General features: G+C 47.5%; 1 protein-coding gene across 1 annotated transcript in view; it reads right to left on the reverse strand.

Annotated features, from left to right (window-relative positions):
* Positions 1 to 21,522, reverse strand: part of LOC144610725 (tetratricopeptide repeat protein 39A-like) — a 104,433-nt gene that overhangs the window by 40,844 nt on the left and 42,067 nt on the right. Inside the window, exons 3-4 of the mRNA XM_078429643.1 lie at positions 14,972 to 15,103; positions 8,090 to 8,166 (exon numbers count right to left, since the gene is read on the reverse strand). Of these exons, the coding sequence (XP_078285769.1) occupies positions 8,090 to 8,166; positions 14,972 to 15,103 (209 nt within the window). The remainder of the gene's footprint in view (positions 1 to 8,089; positions 8,167 to 14,971; positions 15,104 to 21,522) is intronic.

The following is a 21,522-nucleotide window of genomic DNA, read 5'->3' on the forward strand; positions in this document are numbered from 1 at the left end:
TCTCCCGATCACACTAGTTTTGTTATCCCAATTTCTTATCCACTCCCAATACACCAGGGGGCAATGTACCAATTAACCAATGTACCAATTAGGCCAATTAACCTACAAACCCGCACGTCTTTGGGATGCGGGAAGAAACTGGAGCACCCGGAGGAAACCCACGTGGTCACAGGGAGAATGCGCAATCTCCACACTGACAGCACGCGAGGTCAGGATCTTTGGCGCTGTGAGGCAGCGGCTCTATCTGTTGCGCCACTGTGCTGCACCAATTCCAACTTAATAAAACATTAGGGCAGAGCTCAGCTTGAAATAGTTCTGGTCACCACATTATGGGAAGTGTTTGACTGTGCTGGCGTGGGTACAGAGGAGACTCAAGAGGATGTTGCCCTGGGGAGGAGCGTTGTACTCACGAGCAGAGTCTGGAGTAGCTAGAATCATTGACCCTGGAGCAGAGGAGGTTTAGAGGGGTAATGAATAAGGTGTATACAATAATCACGGATATAGATTGGGTTGACTGCAGGAAACTTTTCCCTTTGAGGCGAATAAAATGAGATTTAAGGCAAATGATAAGAGATTTAGGGGAAGATAGACACAAACTGCTGGAGTAACTCAACGGGATAGGCAGCATCTCTGGAGAGAAGGAATGGGTGATGTTTCGGGTCGAGACTTTTCTTTAGACCCGCTGAGTTACTCCAGCTTTTTGTGTCTATCTTTAAACCAGCATCTGCAGTTCCTTCCCACACACTAGAGATTTAGGGGGATCCTTTTCACCCAGAGAGTGGCGGGTTCATGGAATGCACTGACGGAGAGAGTGGAGGAAACGCAGTCACTTAAATGGCAGCATTTAAGAAGTGTCTATATAATTGGTTGTCGTTTGGCTATGGGCCAAGTTAAAAGGGATAGGTGGCCGCTGGGCATTGCGGATTAAATGGGTGGAATGGCCTCTTCCCCACATTGAACAGCTTGCACAAAACCTGGTGACCAGAACTGCATGCAGTACATGCAGCCATTTGGAACGGAGATGAGGAGAAACTTTTTCAGTCAGAGAGTTGTAAATCTGTGGAATTCTCTGCCTCAGAAGGCAGTGGAGGGCAATTCTCTGAATGCATTCTAGAGAGAGCTAGATAGAGCTCTTAAGGATAGCGGAGTCAGCGGGTATAGGGAGAAGGCAGGAACGGGATACTGATTGAGAATGATCAGCCATGATCACATTGAATGGCGGTGCTGGCTCGAAGGGCCTCCTCCTGCACCTATTGTCTATTGTCTATTCCAAATGCGGCCTAAGCAAAGTCCTATCAAGCAGCAATTCTATAACTCTACCAGCTGCACCACCATGCCAGTTTAACACAGAACAGTGCAGCACAGGAACAGCCCCTTCAGCCCTGATGCCAAGTTAAATTGATCTGCCTGTGCATGATCCATATCCCTCCATTCCCTGCACTTCCACGTGCCTATCTAAAAGCCTCTTCAACACCACTGTCGGATCTGTCTCCACCACCATCCCTGGCAGCACGTTCCAGGCGCCCACCACCCTCTGTGTAAAAAAACTTGCCCTGCACATTTGTCTCCACCACCACTCTTGGCAATACATTCAACTTTCCCCCTCTCACGTCTTCGCAATGCCCTCTAGAGTTGGACATATCCACCCTGGGGAAAAGCTTCTGACTGTCTACCCTATCTATGCCTCTCATAGTTTTATATACTTCTAACCAGTCTCCCCTCAACCTCTGATGTTCCAGACAGAATTTAGAGAGGAAATTCCTCCAGCAGCTGAGGGCAATGAAGGGGCACCTACATTCAGAGACGATCAAGAGATCTCAATATGAATGAGCCAGGGGTTTGTCCAAATTACGTTCCACGGCAGAGAGCCTCTGCTTTAAAACACACTTGCAGAGAATGGGCAGCCGCTGGACAAGGTAACTGAGGCCACAATAAGCAGAGAAAATGGAAGTAAACAGCAGAGGAGAGGCGTGAACAAGGGCGCAGCGGTAGAGTTGCTGCCTTACAGCGAATGCAGCGCCAGAGACCCGGGTTCCATCCTGACTACGGGTGCTGTTTGTACAGAGTTTGTACACTCTTCCCGTGTAGGATAGTGTTAATGTGCGGGGATCGCTGCTCGATGCAGGCCCGGTGGGCCAAAAGGGCCTGTTTCCGCGCTGTGTCTCCAAACTAAACTAAACTGAACTAAAATAGCAACTGTAAAGCTCCCCATTAGGACAGCAATTGAATGGACAAACTCTATGGAAATTTAATGCAGAATAACAAACAGCATAAAAAGTGCAGATGGTGGAAACTTGAGCGAACAGCAAAATATTGGAGGAACACAGCGGGTCAGGCAGCATCGTATTGGGAAACATAGAAAATCGGTGCAGGAGTAGGCCATTCGGCCCTTCGAGCCAACACCGCCATTCAATATGATGATGGCTGATCATCCAAAATCAGTGCCCCGTTCCTGCTTTCTCCCCACATCCCTGGATTCCGTGGAAAGGTGACGTCTCGGGTCAGGACTCGTCTTCAGACTTTTTTGATGAAGATGTCAGTCGAAAGTGTGAAAGACAAATGGAATTGCAAAACAATAAAATGAGGTCGAAAGGGTTACAGGACATCAGTTTATCTACTGGTGGGACTGAGATGTGTTTGTTGATCTGTGTTTGTTGATTGTTGATGTGTTTGACGAATCTTTGTTTGTTAAGCAATCTCCTTCCTTGCTCCCAGTGATCACAATTTTATTGCTCTTAAATAAAGTCTTGATTGCCTTGCCCGATGGTTGTGGTGTGTTTTAAAGTTTTCTTTGACAATAGCCTGTCTCCAGCAATTGAGACAGAGAGATCGAGAAAGGGGATAGAGCTGTCAGAGACAGTCCAAGTGGATTTGGGGGAAGGGTGAAAGTTAGTGGCAGAGTTGATGAAAACAACAGATACAGGAGGCAGCGTCGATGCAGACATCGACACTGCAGAGAAAGAATCATTCATGTATTCAGTGTATATTAAAATCATTGTTTGAGATAGTACAGAGAAGAAAAGGGCACAGTGGTGCAGCTGGTAGATCTGTGTGGAGTTTGCACGTTCTCCCTGCGACCGCGTGGGTTTCATCCGGGTGTTCCAGTTTCCTCCCACATCCCAAAGACATGCGGGTTTGTAGGTTAATTGACCCTCGAGTGTGTAGGGAGTAGATTAGAAAGTGGGATAACATAGAACTGGAGTGAACGGGTGATCAATGGTCAATGTGGACTCAGTGGGCCGAAGAGCATGCTTCCATTTCTCAGCTAAAACTAAACTAATCTGAAGAAGGGTCCCAACTCAAAACGTCCTCTGTCCATTCCCTCCATAAAAAGCTGAAGGTTTCGTTTGCGTTTTAGATGGAGATTGGCTGTTTGCAGGATGATCTGTAGTCAGTTCCAGATGGACAACTGATTTTAAACTGTAGTTGGAGAAGGAAGTAACTCACTAGGGGGGAATGGAGTGGAAAATAACCAGTGCAATTGCAGGATCAAAGGGGTTAAACAGCAAGAAGTGGCAGAGTGCACAAAACTTATATTCCACTAAATATAGGAGTTTAAGGGAGCCTTTAATTGGGTGATTAAGTGGATTAGATGGGGTGAAGATGTGGTGGCGCAGCGGTAGTTGCTGCCTTACAGTGAATGCAGCGCCGGAGACTCAGGTTCGATCCTGACTACGGGCGCCGTCTGTACGGAGTTTGTACGTTCTCCCCGTGACCTGCGTGGGTTTTCTCCGAGATCTTCGGTTTCCTCCCACACTCCAAAGACGTGCAGGTTTGTAGGTTAATTGGCTGGGTAAATGTAAAAATTGTCCCTAGTGGGTGTAGGATAGTGTTAATGTGCAGGGATCGCTGGGCGGCGTGGACCCGGTGGGCCAAAGGGCCTGTTTCTGCGCTGTATCTCCAAATCTAAAAAAAATCTTTTAAAAAATCTAAACTCTTCTAAGGACACGGCAACATTAAATTGGTCCGCGCTGGGAAGCACCTCTTCAAAGAGGTGAGCAAATGTGGAAATTCTCCTCAAACAGCTCTCAAGTCTGGGGAGGGGTAGGTAACAAGAGGGTCATCTGAAAACATCTCAATGGGGATTAATGATTTTTGTCCAACAAAGGGCTTTAAAGATTTCACTGCATACATTTGATGCAAATTGTCCAGATATTTGATGCAAATGACACCAAGCCGTCATCTCCACCTTCCTCCTCTTTCCTGACCCTTGTCCAGCTTCTTCTGCAATATCAAGTGTCACAGAGGCGTAACGCAGTACAGCATGGAAACAGGCCTTTCAGCCCACCTTGCTGACGCTGACCAAGTTGGCTACTCAGCCAGTCCTATATGCATGGATCGACTGGGCTTATATTCACTGGAATTTAGACGAATGAGAGGGAATCTTACAGAAACATATAAAATTCTTAAGGGATTGGACAGGCTGGATGCAGGAAAAATGTTCCCCGTGTTGGGGCAGTCCAGAACCAGGGGTCACAGTTTAAGAATAAGGGGTAGGCCATTTCGGACTGAGATGAGGAAAAATCTTTTCAGCCAGAGAGGTGTGAATCTGTGGAATTCTCTGCCACAGAAGGCAGTGGAAGTCAATTCACTGGATGTATTCAAGAGAGTTAGATTTAGCTCTTAGGACTAAAGGAATCAAGGGATACAGTGAGAAAGCAGGAACAGGGTAATGATTCTGGATGATCAGCCATGATCATATTGAATGGTGGTGCTGGCTCAAAGGGCTGAATGGCCTACTCCTGCACCTATTTTCTATGTTTCTATGCCTTTTAAATGTCGTAAATGTATCCACTTCCATAGCTTCCCCTGGCAGTTCGTTCAAGATATAGATTACCCTCTGATTGAAAAGGTTTTCCCTGACGTCCTTCATAAATCTCTCCCCTCGCACCTCAAGCCTGTGCCCTCTAGTTTTAGAATCCTCCACCCTCAGAAAAAGACTTTGAGTGTTCATTTTATCCATGTTCCTCATCATCTTGTACACCTCAATAAGGTCACCAATCAGCCTCCTACATTTCAAAGAAAAATGTCCCAGCCTATCCAACCTCTCCCTCTAACACAAGGCAGCATTGTGGTGAAGAACCTGAGCCGCATTGGTCCAAAGGAGAGTGTCAACAGGCCTGAACTAAGGAAGATGGTTGAGGAGTTGTTTGGCTTTTTCTGATCATGTCTACCTGATCGGGAAAAACCTGGTCATCAGGTGTGAGGTGCTCTCGGGGCTGCTGTACTTGGCGCAAGTGTGGCCCGTCCCTCCCTCCTACGCCACGGGGATCACCCGGGCCATTTTCCGTTTCATCTGGGGGTCGGCGATGGACCGGGTGCGACGAGCCACAATGCACAAGTCGGCAGACAACGGGGGTAAAGACGTGCCCAACGTCGCCCTCATTCTGATGGCCACTTTCGTGTGTGGCTGCATCAGGCGGAGCATAGAGCCAAGGCACGTGGGCACCAAATGCCACTACCTGCTGAGGTTCTACCTGTCCCCGGTGTTGCGAAGGATGGGCCTGGCGCAGATGCCACGCAATGTGCCAGTCAGCTGGACATTGCCGAACCATCTGTCGTTTGTGGACAGGTTCTTCCGGACCAACACCTTTGACCACAAGTCCATCGGGCAGTGGTCAGCACGGAACGTCCTGCAGGCACTGCAGGGGAATGACTCCATGGATCCTGTGGCGTGGTTCCCAGAACAGACAGCCCAGCTTGTCTGGCAAAATGCCTCATCGCCAGTACTCACCAACAAGCACCAAGACCTGGCTTGGCTGGCGGTGAGGTGAGCCCTCCCAGTCAGATCCTTCCTGCACCGCCGGAACCTCACTACCAGCGCACGCTGCCCTCGGGACGGCTGCTACGGAGAGGAAACGGTGGCCCACCTCTTCAAAGAGTGTGGATTTGCCAGGAGAGTCTGGAGAGGTCTGCAGGGGTCCCTGTCACGATTCATTCCGAGCAGCTCCGTCACAGAGGACTCTGTGCTCTACGGACTGTTCCCAGGGACGCATTCCGAGACTGACATCGAGTGCTGCTGGAAGGTCATCAACTCGGTGAAAGACGCTCTTTGGTCTGCCCGATCCTTGTTGACCTCCCAGCGGAGCGAGCTGTCCGTCAAGGAATGTTGCCGACTGGCCCACTGCAGACTGCAGCCAACGCCAAGGCCCTGTGGGGGAGGACCATAGTCTAGGGTCCTTCCGCTGCTGGACATGGGGGGGGGGGTGGCAGGGTGTGGTGGAGAGAGACGCCCCTCCAAATAAGGGATATGTATGTAAATGTATGTAAATGTCTAAGTAAATGCCTGTATTGAATATGTAACCTCCGGAAATGTCGGATGGGTTTGTTTAAAAAAGATGTTTTGTAAATGATATTTATTACTTGAATAAAGTATTTTTTGATATAAAAAAAAAAAAGATTTCCAATCTGCCCTTAGTTAGCAGATCAGTTACAAGGTGAAAGTCTGTTTTCAATGTCACGGGAACATGAGTGATAGACTATTTAGAAAGGATCTGCAGATGCTGGTTTATACTGAAGTTAAACACAAAATGCTGGAGTAACTCAGCGGGACAGGCAGCATCTCCGGAGGAAATTCCTTTTTTCCTCCAAAATTCCTTTCCTCCAGAGATGCTGTCTGACCCACTGAGTTACTCCAGTATTTTGTGCTTATATGAGGTGATTGACTGTTTGGGGGAAGGCGTGCCAAAGATGAGAAAGAGGTTTGGTCACATTACTTCTCGCTGGTGAGTAGAAGTTCATACCGAGGTGAGAAGGACGTAGCTAGCTGCGAGAATGAATGAGAATTGCAGGACACAAAAAAATTATAAAAATAAGGGAGGCCAAGGTTGCGCAACTGTAGAGTTGCTACCTTACAGCGCTTGCAGCGCCGGAGACCCGGGTTCCATCCCGACTACGGGCGCTGTCTGTACGGAGTTTGTACGTTCTCCCCGTGACCTGCGTGGGTTTTCTCCGAGATCTTCAGTTTCCTCCCACACTCCAAAGACGTACAAGTTTATAGGTTAATTGGCTTGGTAAATGTTTTTTTTTTTAATTGTCCCTAGTGGGGGATAGTATTAATATGCGGGAATCGTTGGTCGGCGCGGACCCGGTGGGCCGAAAGGGCCCGTTTCCTCGCTGTATCTCTAAACTAAACTAAAAATGTATCTAAGTGCTGATGTATAGCGATACTTGTACTGAACTGAACTGAGAATTTCACATGTGACAAATAAAATTCCATAGACTGTTGACCCTCCCGTGTCTAATCTCACAGATAAGGCTTATCCATGACAATTGGTTAGGAACCAGAAAAAAAGTGCTTCGGAAACCAACCTCAATCACATCGGGACAACTGAAAAGAAGAATCAAATTTGAGAAGAGAGATGCGTAGTTTGCTCAGTAAACAAGCAACTAGAAGTACTCAGCAAGTGCAGGGCAGACATGCTGAGCTGATAATGGGCATCAGTCTGTGCTCCTCCACTTCTGGCCCATTGCATGTACTGACCTTTATTGTGCCATCTGATGCCTTTGCCTTCTGCTACCCTGAACCTAACCTCTGGACTGCCTTCATTAAAGCTCTTCCCTCTTTTAAAATCTACCTCTCTGTCCAAGCCGCAGATTCTGTCCCAATATCACTGCGGTGATGTGATGCCAAACTTTGTTCGACAATGAGGTAGTGAAGGGCGTTGGGTTGTTTCACTACATTGACGGCGATAAACTAATGCAAATCCTTGTAAACGTCTGTGAATGACAGAATCATTCATCCAATTCGGCACAGTGCGCAGCAGTAGAGTTGCCGCCTTACAGCACTTGCAGCGCCAGAGACACGGGTTCGATTCTGACTACAGGTGCTGTCTGTACGGAGTTTGTACGTTCTCCCTGTAACCTGCACGGGTTTTCTCCTACGGTTTCCTCCCACACTCCAAAGACGTCCAGGCTTGTAGGTGAATTGGCTTGGTATAAATGTAAATGGTCCCTAGTGTGTGTAGGATCGTGCTCGTGTATGGGGGAATCGCTGGTCAGCGCGGACTTGGTGGGCCATAAGGCCTGTTTTTCGAAACAATCAATGAAATGGCACCACATTCTCCGCAGAGTGCGTCAATACACGAACCTTCAGTGAAGTGGTCACCAGATGATTTGTTCACAAGACTCGAGAGGGAACCAACAACAGTGGACTTCTTTCGAAACCTATTGGAAACAAATGGTCTATTAGGGTAGAGTGCCTGTCGGGCGATTTTTATCCAGGAAGTCTTCTCACCACTAGCACATGTAGGTGGGAGCCAATGTATGGGGAAACTGACCTTGGCAGTGGTTTAAAGATGATGACAAGCGGATTCGCCAGAGAGGTTCGAGTGAAGAAGACAGAGAAGATTTGGTGCAAGTGCTGAAGATCACACAGGGTCGAGACAGTGAGGAAACATTCCCATTGGCATTCGGTTCAAAAACAGAGGAGATGGATTTAAGGCACGCAGCTAAAGAACCAGAGAAGTCAAGAGGAAGGCTCTCTGCCCCAGCAGGTACTGCCCGCAAAAGGTGGTGGAAGGAGATTCAACTGCAATTATCACTAACATGGGGAAACACCTAAAGGTGGAAACAAACTGGAGCAGTGCGGAGAACGAGCCCATGAGTGCGGTGAACTGGATTCCTTTTCTCCAGATATGCTGCCTGACCCGTTGAGTTACTCCAGCTTTTTGTGTCTGTTTTGCATGTTCAATAAGCGAGCCAACTCTTAATGGGCTGCATGCCAAAACAACCCAAGGATTCCACCACAGGAACGTGGCCTCCCTTGTTCTATAAGATTCACAACCCCTACACAATGTTCATGGGTAGGAGGCCACATTCCCAGCACAGTGGCGTTGCGGTATGAGTTGCTGCCTTACAGCGCCTGAGACCCAGCTTCAACCCAGCTTCAATCCCAACTATGGGTACCATCTGCACGGATGTGATCATGTGGATTGCTCTGGTTTCCTCCCACACTCCAAGGACATAGAGGTTTATATATTAATTGGCTTCTGTAAATTGTCCCTAGTGAATAGGATTCAATGATGATTCAATGATACTAATAATAGTGATAATGATAGAACTGGTGTAGTTTAGATACAGCATGGAAACGAACCCTTCAGCCCAGAGTCCATGCCGACCATCAATTGATTACCCCACTCACATTAATTCCACGTTATCCCACTTTCGCATTCCATTCCCTGCAAACTAGGGTCAATCTGCAGAGGGCCAATCACAAGGTGATTGACTGCATCCCTTGCCCAATTGTGACTTGATAAAGCAGTAACACCAAACTTGCTGATGTTGTCGATTGAAATGGTGGCTGCTGCCAAGTATTCACAAATGCAATGCAAGTCTAAAGGAATGAATCGTGACAGGGACCCCTGCAGACCTCTCCAGACTCTCTTGGCAAATCCGCACTCTTTGAAGAGGTGGGCCACCGTCTCCTCTCCGTAGCAGCCGTCCCGAGGGCAGCGTGCGCTGGTAGTGAGGTTCCGGCGGTGCAGGAAGGATCTGACTGGGAGGGCTCCCCTCACCGCCAGCCAAGCCAGGTCTTGGTGCTTGTTGGTGAGTTCTGGCGATGAGGGGACACGGAAGTTTCAAGCACCGTTGTGTTTGCAGGGATACACCTCTACAGCAACCCGGCTGAATCTGTACGCACCAACACAAATTTGGACATTTTAAATCCTGAGAATCTTACACTTACCAAAATAATCCTGAGAATCTTACACTTACCAAAATAATCCTGAGAATCTTACACTATGTTAGAAGATCCAAGAAAACTTCAAAAGGAGCACCGACCCATAATTAATGGTGGCAAACTATCTGGTCCTAAAAGTAATTTCTGGGTGTGGACTACAATTCCTTAACAAGCACTTCAAAGTACAAGACAGCTTCTAAAACAAAAATAAAGCTTCTGAATTAATTTTGTGTGTCTGCAATTATCACAGCTTATAAATGTTAAAACGTTCGATGTGTCGGGAAAAAAATAACTGCAGATGCTGGTTAAAATCGAAGGTAGACACAAAATGCTGGAGTAACTCAGCTTGTCAGGCAGCATCTCGGGAGAGAAGGAATGGGTGACGTTTCGGGTCGAGACCCTTCTTCAGACTGAAGAAGCTCGACCCGAAGCGTCACCCATTCCTTCTCTCCCGAGATGCTGCCTGGCCCACTGAGTTACTCCAGCATTTTGTGTCTACCTTAAAAAGTTCAATGTTTGCTTCTGGTTTCTTGTCCAAAGTGATTAGGAGCTCAGTGGTTTTGATGATATCAGGACCAGAGATCAGATACTGGGCACCAGAGATCCCTATGAACTGACACTAAACTGCAGCAGAAAATGACGCAAAGTGCTGGAGCAACTCAGCGGGTCAGACGGGAACTCTGGAGAACCAGGTGAAGTTCCAGATCGGGATCCTTCTTCAAACTGATTGTAGAGAGGAAAGAAAACTAGAATAGAGGAGGGCCAGTACAACGCAGGTAAGCAGGAAGAGGTGAACACAGACAAGGGGTTTATTTTTTGATAGGTTGATGGTTGGACAAAGATCAGAGATGAAAAACAGAAGGGGTGAGACGAAAAGATTGAAGAGTTATGAACTGGTAGCGGCACGGTGGCGCAGCGGTAGAGTTCCTGCCTTACAGCGAATGCAGCGCCTGAGACTCAGGTTCGATCCTGACTACGGGCGCCGTCTGTACGGAGTCTGTACGTTCTCCCCATGACCTGCGTGGGTTTTCTCAGAGATATTCGGTTTCCTCCCACACTCCAAAGACGTACAGGTATGTAGGTTAATTGACTGGGTAAAATGTTTTTAAAAAATTGTCCCTAGTGTGTGTAGGATAGTGTTAATGTGCGGGGCTCGCTGGGTGGCGAGGACTCAGTGGGCCAAAGGGCCTGTTTCCGTGCTGTATCTCTAAATCTAAAATAAATCTAAACTGTGAAGCCTGAGGTTTTGTCCTGCCCCTCCTCTCTACCAGCTTTCTTCCCCCCCCCCTCCACAATCAGTCTGAAGAAGGGCCTCTATCCAAAACGTCACCCATCCATGCTCTCCAGAGATGCCACCTGCCCTGCTGAGTTACTCCACCACTTTGTGTCTTTTATTTTTCGTAAACCAGCACTTGCAGTTCCTCGTTTCTACATTTTAGCAGCTGAAAGGGAACGATTTGATTTTTGTGGGGACACAAGGAACTGCAGACGCAGGAATGTTGAACAAACGCAAAGGTTTGGAGGAACTCAGCGGGTCAGGCAGCATCAGTGGGGGAATAGACAGATGAGGTTTCATTTTAACACCCTTGTTCAGACTGATTGTAGTGGGGGGGGGGGGTGGCTGGAAAAGAGAGGTGGGCCGGGACAAAGCCTGCTGATTTACATCAAAGATAGACCCAAAACGTCACCTTTTCCTTTTCTCCAGAGATGCTGCCTGACCCGCTGACTTACTCCAGCTTTTTGTGTCTAAGTGATAGGTGGATACAGGTGAGAGGGGCTTTGATTGGCAAATGGGTGGACACAGGACAGAGATGAAAAGGAGACAAATGGTATCAGATAAGGAGGGAAATGACATATAAAGCCATAGGTAAGGATATGGGCGGAAGAGGATGGGGAAGGGAAAAGAGGCTCCAATTTCTTCCACGATCCCACCTCTCTTGTCCCCTTCCACCTACATCCCTCCCTCTAGCTTTACATTTCACCCTTTTTCTCTCCTTGCCTTTTCCAGCTCTTTCCTCAATATCACAATCGTTCTGAAGAAGGGTCACGACCCGAAACGTCGCCTAGCCATTCCCTCCACAGATGATGCCTGAGCCGGTGAGTTACTTCAGCACAAGCTGTTTGTGGGGTACAGTACTTTTTCCAAGTGAAAGTGTCAGCACCTTGAACACTGACCGCAAATTCTATTTTTGGAGCAGTTTTGTAGAATTGGGACAGCTCGCTGGGTCTTTTTGAGAGAGTCCACTGATATCACTGTTGGGCATAAGAAAGACATAAAGGGCAGCTTTCCTTCCCTCCCTTATGACGATATCGGTGGGCAAGTCCTAAATGGTACTTGTACGGGAGTTGGACGACCCTGCCAATAGTCAATAGTCAATGTATTTGTCACATACACATAAATGTGCAGTGAAATGAAAAATTACCCACAGTCCAACAATAAGACCAATAAAAATAAGCAATAAAAATGAGCAAGAAACATCCATCACAGTGAGTCTCCTCCAGTCACCTCCTCACTGTGATGGAAGGCCAGAATGTCTTTTCTCTTCCCCTGCCGTCTTCTCCCGTGGTCAGGCTGTTGAAGTTGCCACGTCGCGGCGGTCGTGGCTCCTGCCATTGAAGCCCCCGCCGAGCAGAGAAAATCCCGCGGCCTATTCCAGGCCGTGCCGGACGGTGAAAGATCCGCGGCGAGCCGACCAAAGCCCCGCGATTCGGGGCGGGCGAAGACGCTGCCGTTGCTGGAACTTCCGATGTCGGCCCCCATCTAGGAGCCTGCGAGCTTCCGATATCCACGCGGCCCAAGTAGCCTCCGGAGACGAGACGCAGCCGCTCCCGCAGCGCCACCACAGCCTCCGAAGGCAGCCAGCTCCGCAGATTGTGAGTACAGCCCGGTCCGCGGGCTCTGCGAACCAGAGCCCCAGATGGTCCCAGCTGGAGGCTGCCAGCTCCAAGTGTTTGGCCGATGGTAGGCCGCAGCGGGAACGGAGACACGGCCCAGAAACAAAGGTCGGGTCTCCGTTCGGAAGAGACAATTTTACAGTCCCGCCCCCCCCCCCCACATAACACACAACCACAAAAAACACTACAACACTACATGTACAGTCGGCAAGTCGTTGGTTCCAGCGGCTTTAGGGCTTGTCTACCTAGCACGTGAAGCCTGGGTTCGGCGGATTGCGCGGCTGAAACCACCAGTAGGTTCAACGGGCAGAAAGACGATCCTAGCAAAGCGTCGTGGTGCGCAAACAGGGCAGAGTGAGATACGTAGGACACTTCTGACCATCCACTGCATCCTGACCTGTCCCCAGCCGTCCCGACTATGTCTTGCTGCTAGAACCCAATAGGCCAGGAATAGAGAGTGAGGCCGACGATCTGCGCAACTCCCCCTCACTTAAATCCAAGTCAAGCGCAAGTCAGGACTTCAACCCCATACCGTGCAACCTCACGTCCTGTTGGCGATGGGAGAGTGGCGAAGCAGCAGGTGTGGATACACTGGAAGCTGTAGTCACGAACCTGCACACAGGCGACCCAGGGCATAGGGTCGCTCTCTACTGGACCGAAGCAGCAGTGGAGTTCGGCAGCCCCCTGGGTGTCTGAGCAGCCCTCTCTAGGATTCGCTCTGATCACCTCCATGGAGGAAGGGGCTAGAAAAGGTTCCTCAAACATAGCCTGCTTCACTTCACCCTGGCCAGCGTACCGCGGCTGGCGGTGATCCCAATCAGCGGTCGAAATAATAAGAAAAACAAGTTGAAGGTGCTCAACCTCAGCACATGGAACTTGTGAACCCTGCTGGCTAACATCAAAGCAAATAGACGCACTGCAGAGGCCCAGAGGAAACGCACCGCACGCAAGGCCCGGGCTACCTCCACTTCCACTGCAGCACCCATCCACTTGTGTCCTACGTGTGGGCATGCCTTCCAGGCCCGGATTGGCCTCACCAGTCATTTCCGGACCCACAGTCACCAATCCTCCAACTGAAAGTGAAGTCATGGTCATCTTCAAACCCGAAGGATGAACAACAACATGACGATATCGGTAAACCAGCCGAGACTTTATCACCAGTCCAGTGTTTTCATTTGAGGTCTATCAAGAGAGCCAGATGGCACAGAAACATGCCCTTCCACCCATCGAGTCCATGCTGTCCATTACACTAACCCTACACTAACCTCAGGATTAGGATGCACTATGACCATTGTAAGTGCCGATGCAATCCAGCAGCATTGTGATCATGTACAGGACCAATGGCCAGCATTGTAGACCATGGATCATAAGTGATAGGAGCAGAATTAGGCACATCAAGTCTACTCTGCCATTCAATCATGGCTGATCTATCTCTCCCTCCTAACCCCATTCTCCTGCCTTCTCCCCATAACCCCTGACACCCATACTAATCAAGAATCTAAGATAGGCACAAAATGCTGGAGTAACTCAGCGGGACGGCATTATCGCTGGAGAAAAGGAATGGGTGACGTTTCAGGTTGAGACCCTTCTTCAGACAGATGTCAGGGGAGAGGGAGGTACATAGATAAGAAGGCGTAAGATGTGAAAATAGGATAATGGGGATGGAGATCAAGGAAAATATAGATCATTGTTAGCTGGGAGAAGGTAGCAACAAAGCAAACAGAGATAAAATGTAGTTGGAGACAGTAAGACTGGTCGGATAAGAATCTATCTATCTCTGCCTTAAATATATCCACCGAAGGCCTCCACAGCCTTCTGTAGCAAAGAATTCCACAGAATTCACCACCCTCTGACTAAAGAGATTCTTCCTCATCTCCTTCCTGAAAGAACATTCTTTAATTCTGAGGCTTTGACCTCTAGTCCTAGACTCTCCCACGAGTGGAAACATCCTCTCCACATCCACTTTATCCAAGCCTTTCACTATTCTATACCTTTGAATAAGGTCCTCCCCTCATTCTTATAAACTCCAGCGAGTACAGGCCCAGTGACGTCAAGATACGCAAGCTTGAATCCCACTATGGCAGCAGCAGAATCATATAATTTAATACAATAAATTTATTAACTGCAGAAAGTGAATCTGTTAAACGTCCAGCACAGTGCTGGTAAAATGTCATAAAACCATCTGCTTCACAACTGGTTCTCCAGGGTGTGGAATTCTGCCAAAGTTGGTCAGTCTGCACTGCAAGTGACTCCAGCCACCAATGTGCTCAGAGTCTGACCTGCTTCCTCAATTCCAAGCTAATTAAAAATGAGCCAGAAGTGGGAAACAAAAGTTGGATAAGATAGAACCAGTGTGAATGGGTGATCAATGGTCAGCATGGACTTAAGACACCTCACCTTTGACAAATCTCCTGCGCTTCTTTCATCGTATGACCAGCACTGATGATGTCATCGTGTTCAAAGGTCATCATGGCTTGCATTTCCAAAATGGTGGCGTACATCAGAGCGTGGTACATGCTCTCCTTGGCCCTGTCAACAGAACGACAAGCAAGTTACTTAACCCAGCGAGTGAGGCCACACGCAAACTGGAGGAACAGCACCTCATTATCCACTTGGTTAGCTTACAACCCAACAGTCTGATCATTTCATGAGTCATTGAGTGATACGTGTGAAAACAGGCCCTTCGGCCCAACTTGCCCACGCCGACCAACATGTGGCAACGACACTCGTCCCACATGTCCACATTTGGCCCATATCCCTCCAAACCTGTCCTATCCATGTACCTGTCTAATTCTGAAGAAGGGTCTTGACCCGAAACGTCACCCATTCCTTCTCTCCAGAGATGCTGCCTGTCCCCTTGAGTTACTCCAGCTTTTTGTGTCTATCTTCTAATTGTTCTTAAACGTTGGGATAGTCAAGTCAAGAATCAAGAGTGTTTTATTGTCATATGTCCCAGATAAAACAATGAAATTCTTACTTGCTGCAGCACAACAGAATATGTAAACATAGTACACTGTAAGCAATATAATAAACGAGAGAAAAAAATCAGTATGTATATATACACTCAAAAGTACACATATATATATATGCACATATATACATATACACATACACACACACACACACATACATACACACAAAAAACAAGCAATGGTAGTGCAATAATAACAATAATAATAATGTCTATTGTAGTTCAGAGCTTATTTGAGGTTGTAGTGTTTAATAGCCTGATGGTTGTAGGGAAGAAGCTGTTCCTGAACCTGGACGTTACAGTTTTCAGACTCCTGTACCTTCTTCCTGATGGCAGGGGTGAAATGAGTGTGTGGCCAGGGTGGTGTGGGTCTCTGATGATGCTGGCTGCCTTTTTGATAAATCTCTTCGATGGTGGGGAGGTCAGAGCTGGTGATGGACTGGGCAGTGTTCACAACTTTTTGCAGTCTTTTTTGCTCCTGGACATTCAAGTTGCCAAACCAGGCAGTGATGCAACCAGTCAATATGCTCTCTACTGTGCGCCTGTAGAAGTTCAAGAGAATCCTCTCTGACATACCAAATCTCCGTAATCTTCTCAGGAAGTAGAGGCATTGATGTGCTTTATTTATAATTGCATCAGGGTCCAGGAAAGATCTTCGGAAATATGCACGCCCAGGAATTTGAAGCTGCCTCAACTACCTCCTCTGGCAGCTTGTTCCATACACCTACCACCCTTTGTGTGAAAAAGTTATCCCTCAGATTCCTATTAAATCTTTTTCCATTCACCTTAAACCTACGTCCTCTGGTCCAAAAAATTACCATCAATGGGCAAGAGACTGTGCATCTACCCATTCTATTCCCATGATCTTATACACCTCTATAAGGTCACTCCATATCCACCTGCGCTCCAAGGGATTAGAGTCCCAGTCTGCTCAACCTCTCTCTATAGCTCACACCCTCTAGTCCTGCAACATTGTCGTAAATCTTCTCTGTACCCTTTCCAGTTTGACAACATCTTTCCTATAACAGTGCCCCAAAGTGCTGGCGTCACTCAGCAGGTCAGACAGCATCTCTGAAATAAAAGGATGGGTGACGTTTTGGGTTGGGACTCTACTTCCAATAGGAGGGTGGGGATTAATTGGCAGATTAATAGGGGCGGCACGGCACGGTAGCGCAGCGGTAGAGTTGCTGCTTTACAGCGAATGCAGCGCCGGAGACTTAGGTTCCATCCTGACTACGGGTGCTGCACTGTAAGGAGTTTGTACGTTCTCCCCGTGACCTGCGTGGGTTTTCTCCGAGATCTTCGGTTTCCTCCCACACTCCAAAGACGTACAGGTATGTAGGTTAATTGGCTGGGTAAATGTAAAAATTGTCCCTAGTGGGTGTAGGATAGTGTTAATGTGCGGGGATCGCTGGGCGGCACGGACTTGGAGGGCCGAAAAGGCCTGTTTCCGGCTGTATATATATGATATGATATGATATGATATGATATGAGTGGACAAAGGCCAGAGGTGAAAAAGGCTGTGAGATAAGGAATCCTGCAGACAAGAGTCTTGTGTCTACCTTGGTGTCTAACTTTGGTATAAACCAGTGTAGGAAAATAACTGCAGATGCTGGTACAAATCGAAGGTATCACAAAATGCTGGAGTAACTCAGTGGGTCAGGCAGCATCTCTAAACCAGCATCAGTATAAACCAGCATCAGTAGTTCCTTGTTTCGATTATGAAAGTGAATTCTCTGATTTCAACCAACACCCCCCCCCCCCCCTTCCCTCTCTTCCTTTCCTGTGCCCCAACCACTGCTCTCCCCACCCCCACTTTGGCACCCACTCATTTATCCCACTATCCCACCTTTCCTTCCCCCCCCCCCCTCCGCCCCCCACCTTCAACCCATATCCCTCCCTCAGATTTTATACTTTACTCCCTCATCTCTCCTTACCTTCTGTCTCCTTTTCACCTCTGGCCTTTGTCACAGACTCCACCCATCTGCCTATCAACCCCCCCACACTTGTATCCACCTGTTACTTGCCAGACTTTTCCCACCCCTACCTCTTTTCCAGCTTTTTCCCACCTGCTACAGAAGGATCGCCTGTCCGTTCCCGTCACAGATGTTGCCTGACCTGCTGAGTTCCTCCAGCACATTGTGTTTTACTCAAACTTCCTGCAGTTCCTTGTGTCTTCCCCAAACATCTAGCGGCCTCTCTCGTGAGACCGTTGCCTTGCTGCTTCTGTTTGCCGTCATTTCAATGGGATTCCAGGGGTCCAGTAGATCTGATATCCCAACTTGAAAAGTCACCTGTCCATTCAGTCCACAGCTGCTGCCTGACCCATTGGAGTCGCTCCAGCACTTTGTGTTTTACTCAGGATTCCATGTTCTCCAGAGATGCTGACTGGCCCATTGAGCTAATCCAACATTTTGTGTCTTTCCATGGGCAAGATAAAGCCTGGCGAGTGATAGGTGGGTACAGGTCAGGTGTTTGGCATCTTGTTATTGCAAGATTGCAAAAAGGCAAGATGTTTGACATCATGGTAGCAGTGCTTTCTCCCAGGATTGGACTACAAAGTCTCTACATCTCTACATGGCTTCAGGGACAACAGACCGAGAGCACTTTTTAAGGCTTCAACCTTCTCATTTTCTAAGGAAGGACATGCTTCCTTCAGGACTGTGCAGAGTCTACACATTACTACACATTTATGTGTATGTAACAAATAAACGACTATTGACTATTGACTATTGAGATGGTTCACCAGATCAGTGCTGGGAATTGCTGGAGGTGAATACCAAACTAAAGATGTCATATTTGAATGAAAGTAGAATATGGAACAAAGTGGTTGACCTTGTAGTGCAGATATAAATTGGTACGTAAGACGTTGTGGGCATCACGGAGACGTGGCTGAAAAAGGATCGGAGCTGGGAGCTGAATATCCAAAGTTACGTATCCTATCAAAAAGACAGACAGGTGGGCAGAGGGGTTGGGGTGGCTCTGCTGGTAAGGAATTAAATTCAGACCTGAGCAAGGGGTGACATAGGATCAGAAGATGTAGAATCCTTGTGGGCAAATTCAGGTTGGTACTGGATGCCAATAGAGGGAATTTGTAGAGTGCCTACAAGATGGTATCTTAGCCCAGCTTGTAGTTGAGCCTACCAGGGAAAAGGCAATTCTGGATTTGGTATCATGTAATGAACCGGATTTGATGCTTAAGGTACAGTGCATTCAGAAAGTAATCAGAAAATATTTTGCTACGTTACAGTCTTATTTTAAAATGAATTAAATTCATTTTTTTTATCATCAATCTACACACAATACCCCATAATAAAAAAGCAAAAACAGATGTTTACAAATTTTTGCAAAGTAATTAAAAAGAAATAACTGAAATATCACATTTACATAAGTATTCAGACCCTTTACTCAGTAAAGGCACCTATGGCAGCGATTACAGCCTCAAGTCTTCTTGGGTACGACGCTACAAGCTTGGCACACCTGTATTTGGGTAATTTCTCCTATTCTTCTCTGCAGATCCTCTCAAACTCTGTCAGGTTGGATGGGGAGTGTCGATGCACAGCTATTTTCAGGTCCCTCCAGATATGTTTGATCGGGTTCAAGTCCAGGCTCTGGCTGGGCCACTCAAGAACATTCACAGACTTGTCACAAAGCCACTCCTGCGTTGTCTTGACTGTATGCTTAGGGTCGTTGTCCTGTTGGAAGGTGATCCTCCGCCCCAGTCTGAGGTCCAGTACGCTCTGGAGCAGGTTTTCATCAAGGATCTCTCTGTACTTTGCTCCGTTCATCTCGACCTCGATCGTGACTAGTCTCCCAGTTCCTGCTGTTGAAAGACATCCCCACAGCATGATGCTGCCACCACCATGCTTCACCGTAGGTATGGTATTGGCCAGGTGATGAGCGGTGCCGCTTGGCATTCTAGCCAACAAGTTAAATCTTGGTTTAATCAGACCAGGGAATCGTGTTTCTCAGGGCCTGAGAGTTGTTTAGGTGCCGTTTGGCAAACTCCAAGTGGGCTGTCATGTGCCTTTTACTGAGGAGTGGCTTCCGTCTGGCCACTCCACCATAAAGGCCTAATTGGTGGAGTGTTGCAGATATAGTTGTCCTTCTGGAAGTCTCTCCCATCTTCACAGAGGAACTCAGGAGCTCTGTCAGAGTGACGATCGGTTTCTTGGTCACCTTCCTGACCAAGGCCCTTCTTCCCCCGATTGCTCAGTTTGGGTGGGCGGCCAGCCCTATGAAGAGTCCTGGTGGTTCCAAAGTTCTTCCATTTAAGAATTACGGATGCCACTGTGCTCTACGGAACCTGCAATGCTGCAGAAATAGTTTTATACCCTTCCCCAGGTCTGTGTCTCAACACAATCCTGTCTCGGAGGTGTACGGACAATTCCTTTGTCTTCATGGCTTGGTTTTTGCTCTGACATGCACTGTCAACTGTGGGACCTTATGTAGACGGGTCTATGCCTTTCCAAATCATGTCCAATCAATTTAATTTACTACTGGTGGACTCCAACCAAGTTGTAGAAACATCTCAAGGATAATCAATGGAAACAGAATGAACATAAGCTCAATTTTGAGTTTCATAGCAAAGGGTCTGAATACTTATGTAAATGTGATATTTCAGTTATTTCTTTTTAAAAGAATACTTATGTAAATGTGATATTTCAGTTATTTCTTCGCAAAAATTTGTAAACACCTGTTTTCGCTTTTTTATTATGGGGTATTGTGTGTAGATTGATGATTAAAAAAAGCAAATATTACTGCTGTTCAAGAAGGGAGCAGGCAAAAGAGTGGAAACTATAGTCCGGTTAGCCTGACTTCAGTAGTTGGTAAGATTTTAGAGTCCACTAGACAAAGTGGACCCGTTGGGCCCAAACCTCTCCTGCATTGGTGCAGCACCCTCTCCTCCCCCCCCCCCCTCTCCTCCCCCCCCCCCTCCCCTCTCCCCCCCCCTCCCCCCCTCCCCTCTCTCCTCACCCCCCCCCTCCCCTCTCCCCCCCTCCCTCCTCCCCTCCCCCTCCCCTCCTTTTAAACTTTAAAATGTGAATAACTTTAAAAATATAACACCGATTTCAATTAAACTACTTGCATTATCACTAAAGTGACAATAGTGAGTAAGGTGGGCCTAAAATTGTCACACTATCGTGTACCGTTTTGGCTGAAGTTCAGTCACAAACAAGATAACAAACGAGAGTTTTAGTATATAGATTATAAAGAATGAGGTGCCCGAGTACTTAGAAGCACATGTTAAAATAGCCCAGAGTCAGCATGGTTTTGTGAGAGGTATATAAATTTAGACACAAAATGCTAGAGTAACTCAGCGGGACAGGCAGCATCTCTGGAGAGAAGGAATGGGTGACATTTCGGGTTGAGACCCTTCTTCAGACTGACTAGAGTGGGCAGAGAAGTGGCAGATGGAATACAGCATAGCAAAGTATGGAGTCACGCATTTGGTAGCAGGAATAAAGGCTTACTCTATTTCTAAATGGGGAGGTAATTCAGAAATCGGAGGCGCAAAGGAACTTGGGAGTGCTGGTACAGGATTCCCAGAAAGTTAATTTGCAAGTCGAATCAGTAGTAAGGAAGGCAAATGTACTGCCAGCATTTATTGCAAGAGGACTAGAATATAAAAACACAAATGCTGAGGCTTTATAAGACACTGGTCAGACGCATTTGGAGTATTGTGAGCGGTTTTGGGCCCCATATCTGAGGAAAGATATGCTGGCGTTGGAGAGGGTCCAGAGGAGGTTTACAAGAATGATCCAGGAATGATTCTGTTACAGATGACGAGTGTTTGATGTCACTGGGTCTATACTCACTGGAGTTTAGAAGGATGAAGGGAGACATCATTGAAACTTATCAAATAGTGAAAGGCCTGGATAGAGTGGATGTGGAGAGAATGTCTACACTAGTGGGAGAGTCTAGGACCAGAGGACACAACCTCAGAATAAATGTACGTACCATTACAACGGAGGTG

Source organism: Rhinoraja longicauda, chromosome 37 (assembly GCF_053455715.1).
Source record: "Rhinoraja longicauda isolate Sanriku21f chromosome 37, sRhiLon1.1, whole genome shotgun sequence".
Taxonomy (NCBI): domain Eukaryota; kingdom Metazoa; phylum Chordata; class Chondrichthyes; order Rajiformes; family Arhynchobatidae; genus Rhinoraja; species Rhinoraja longicauda.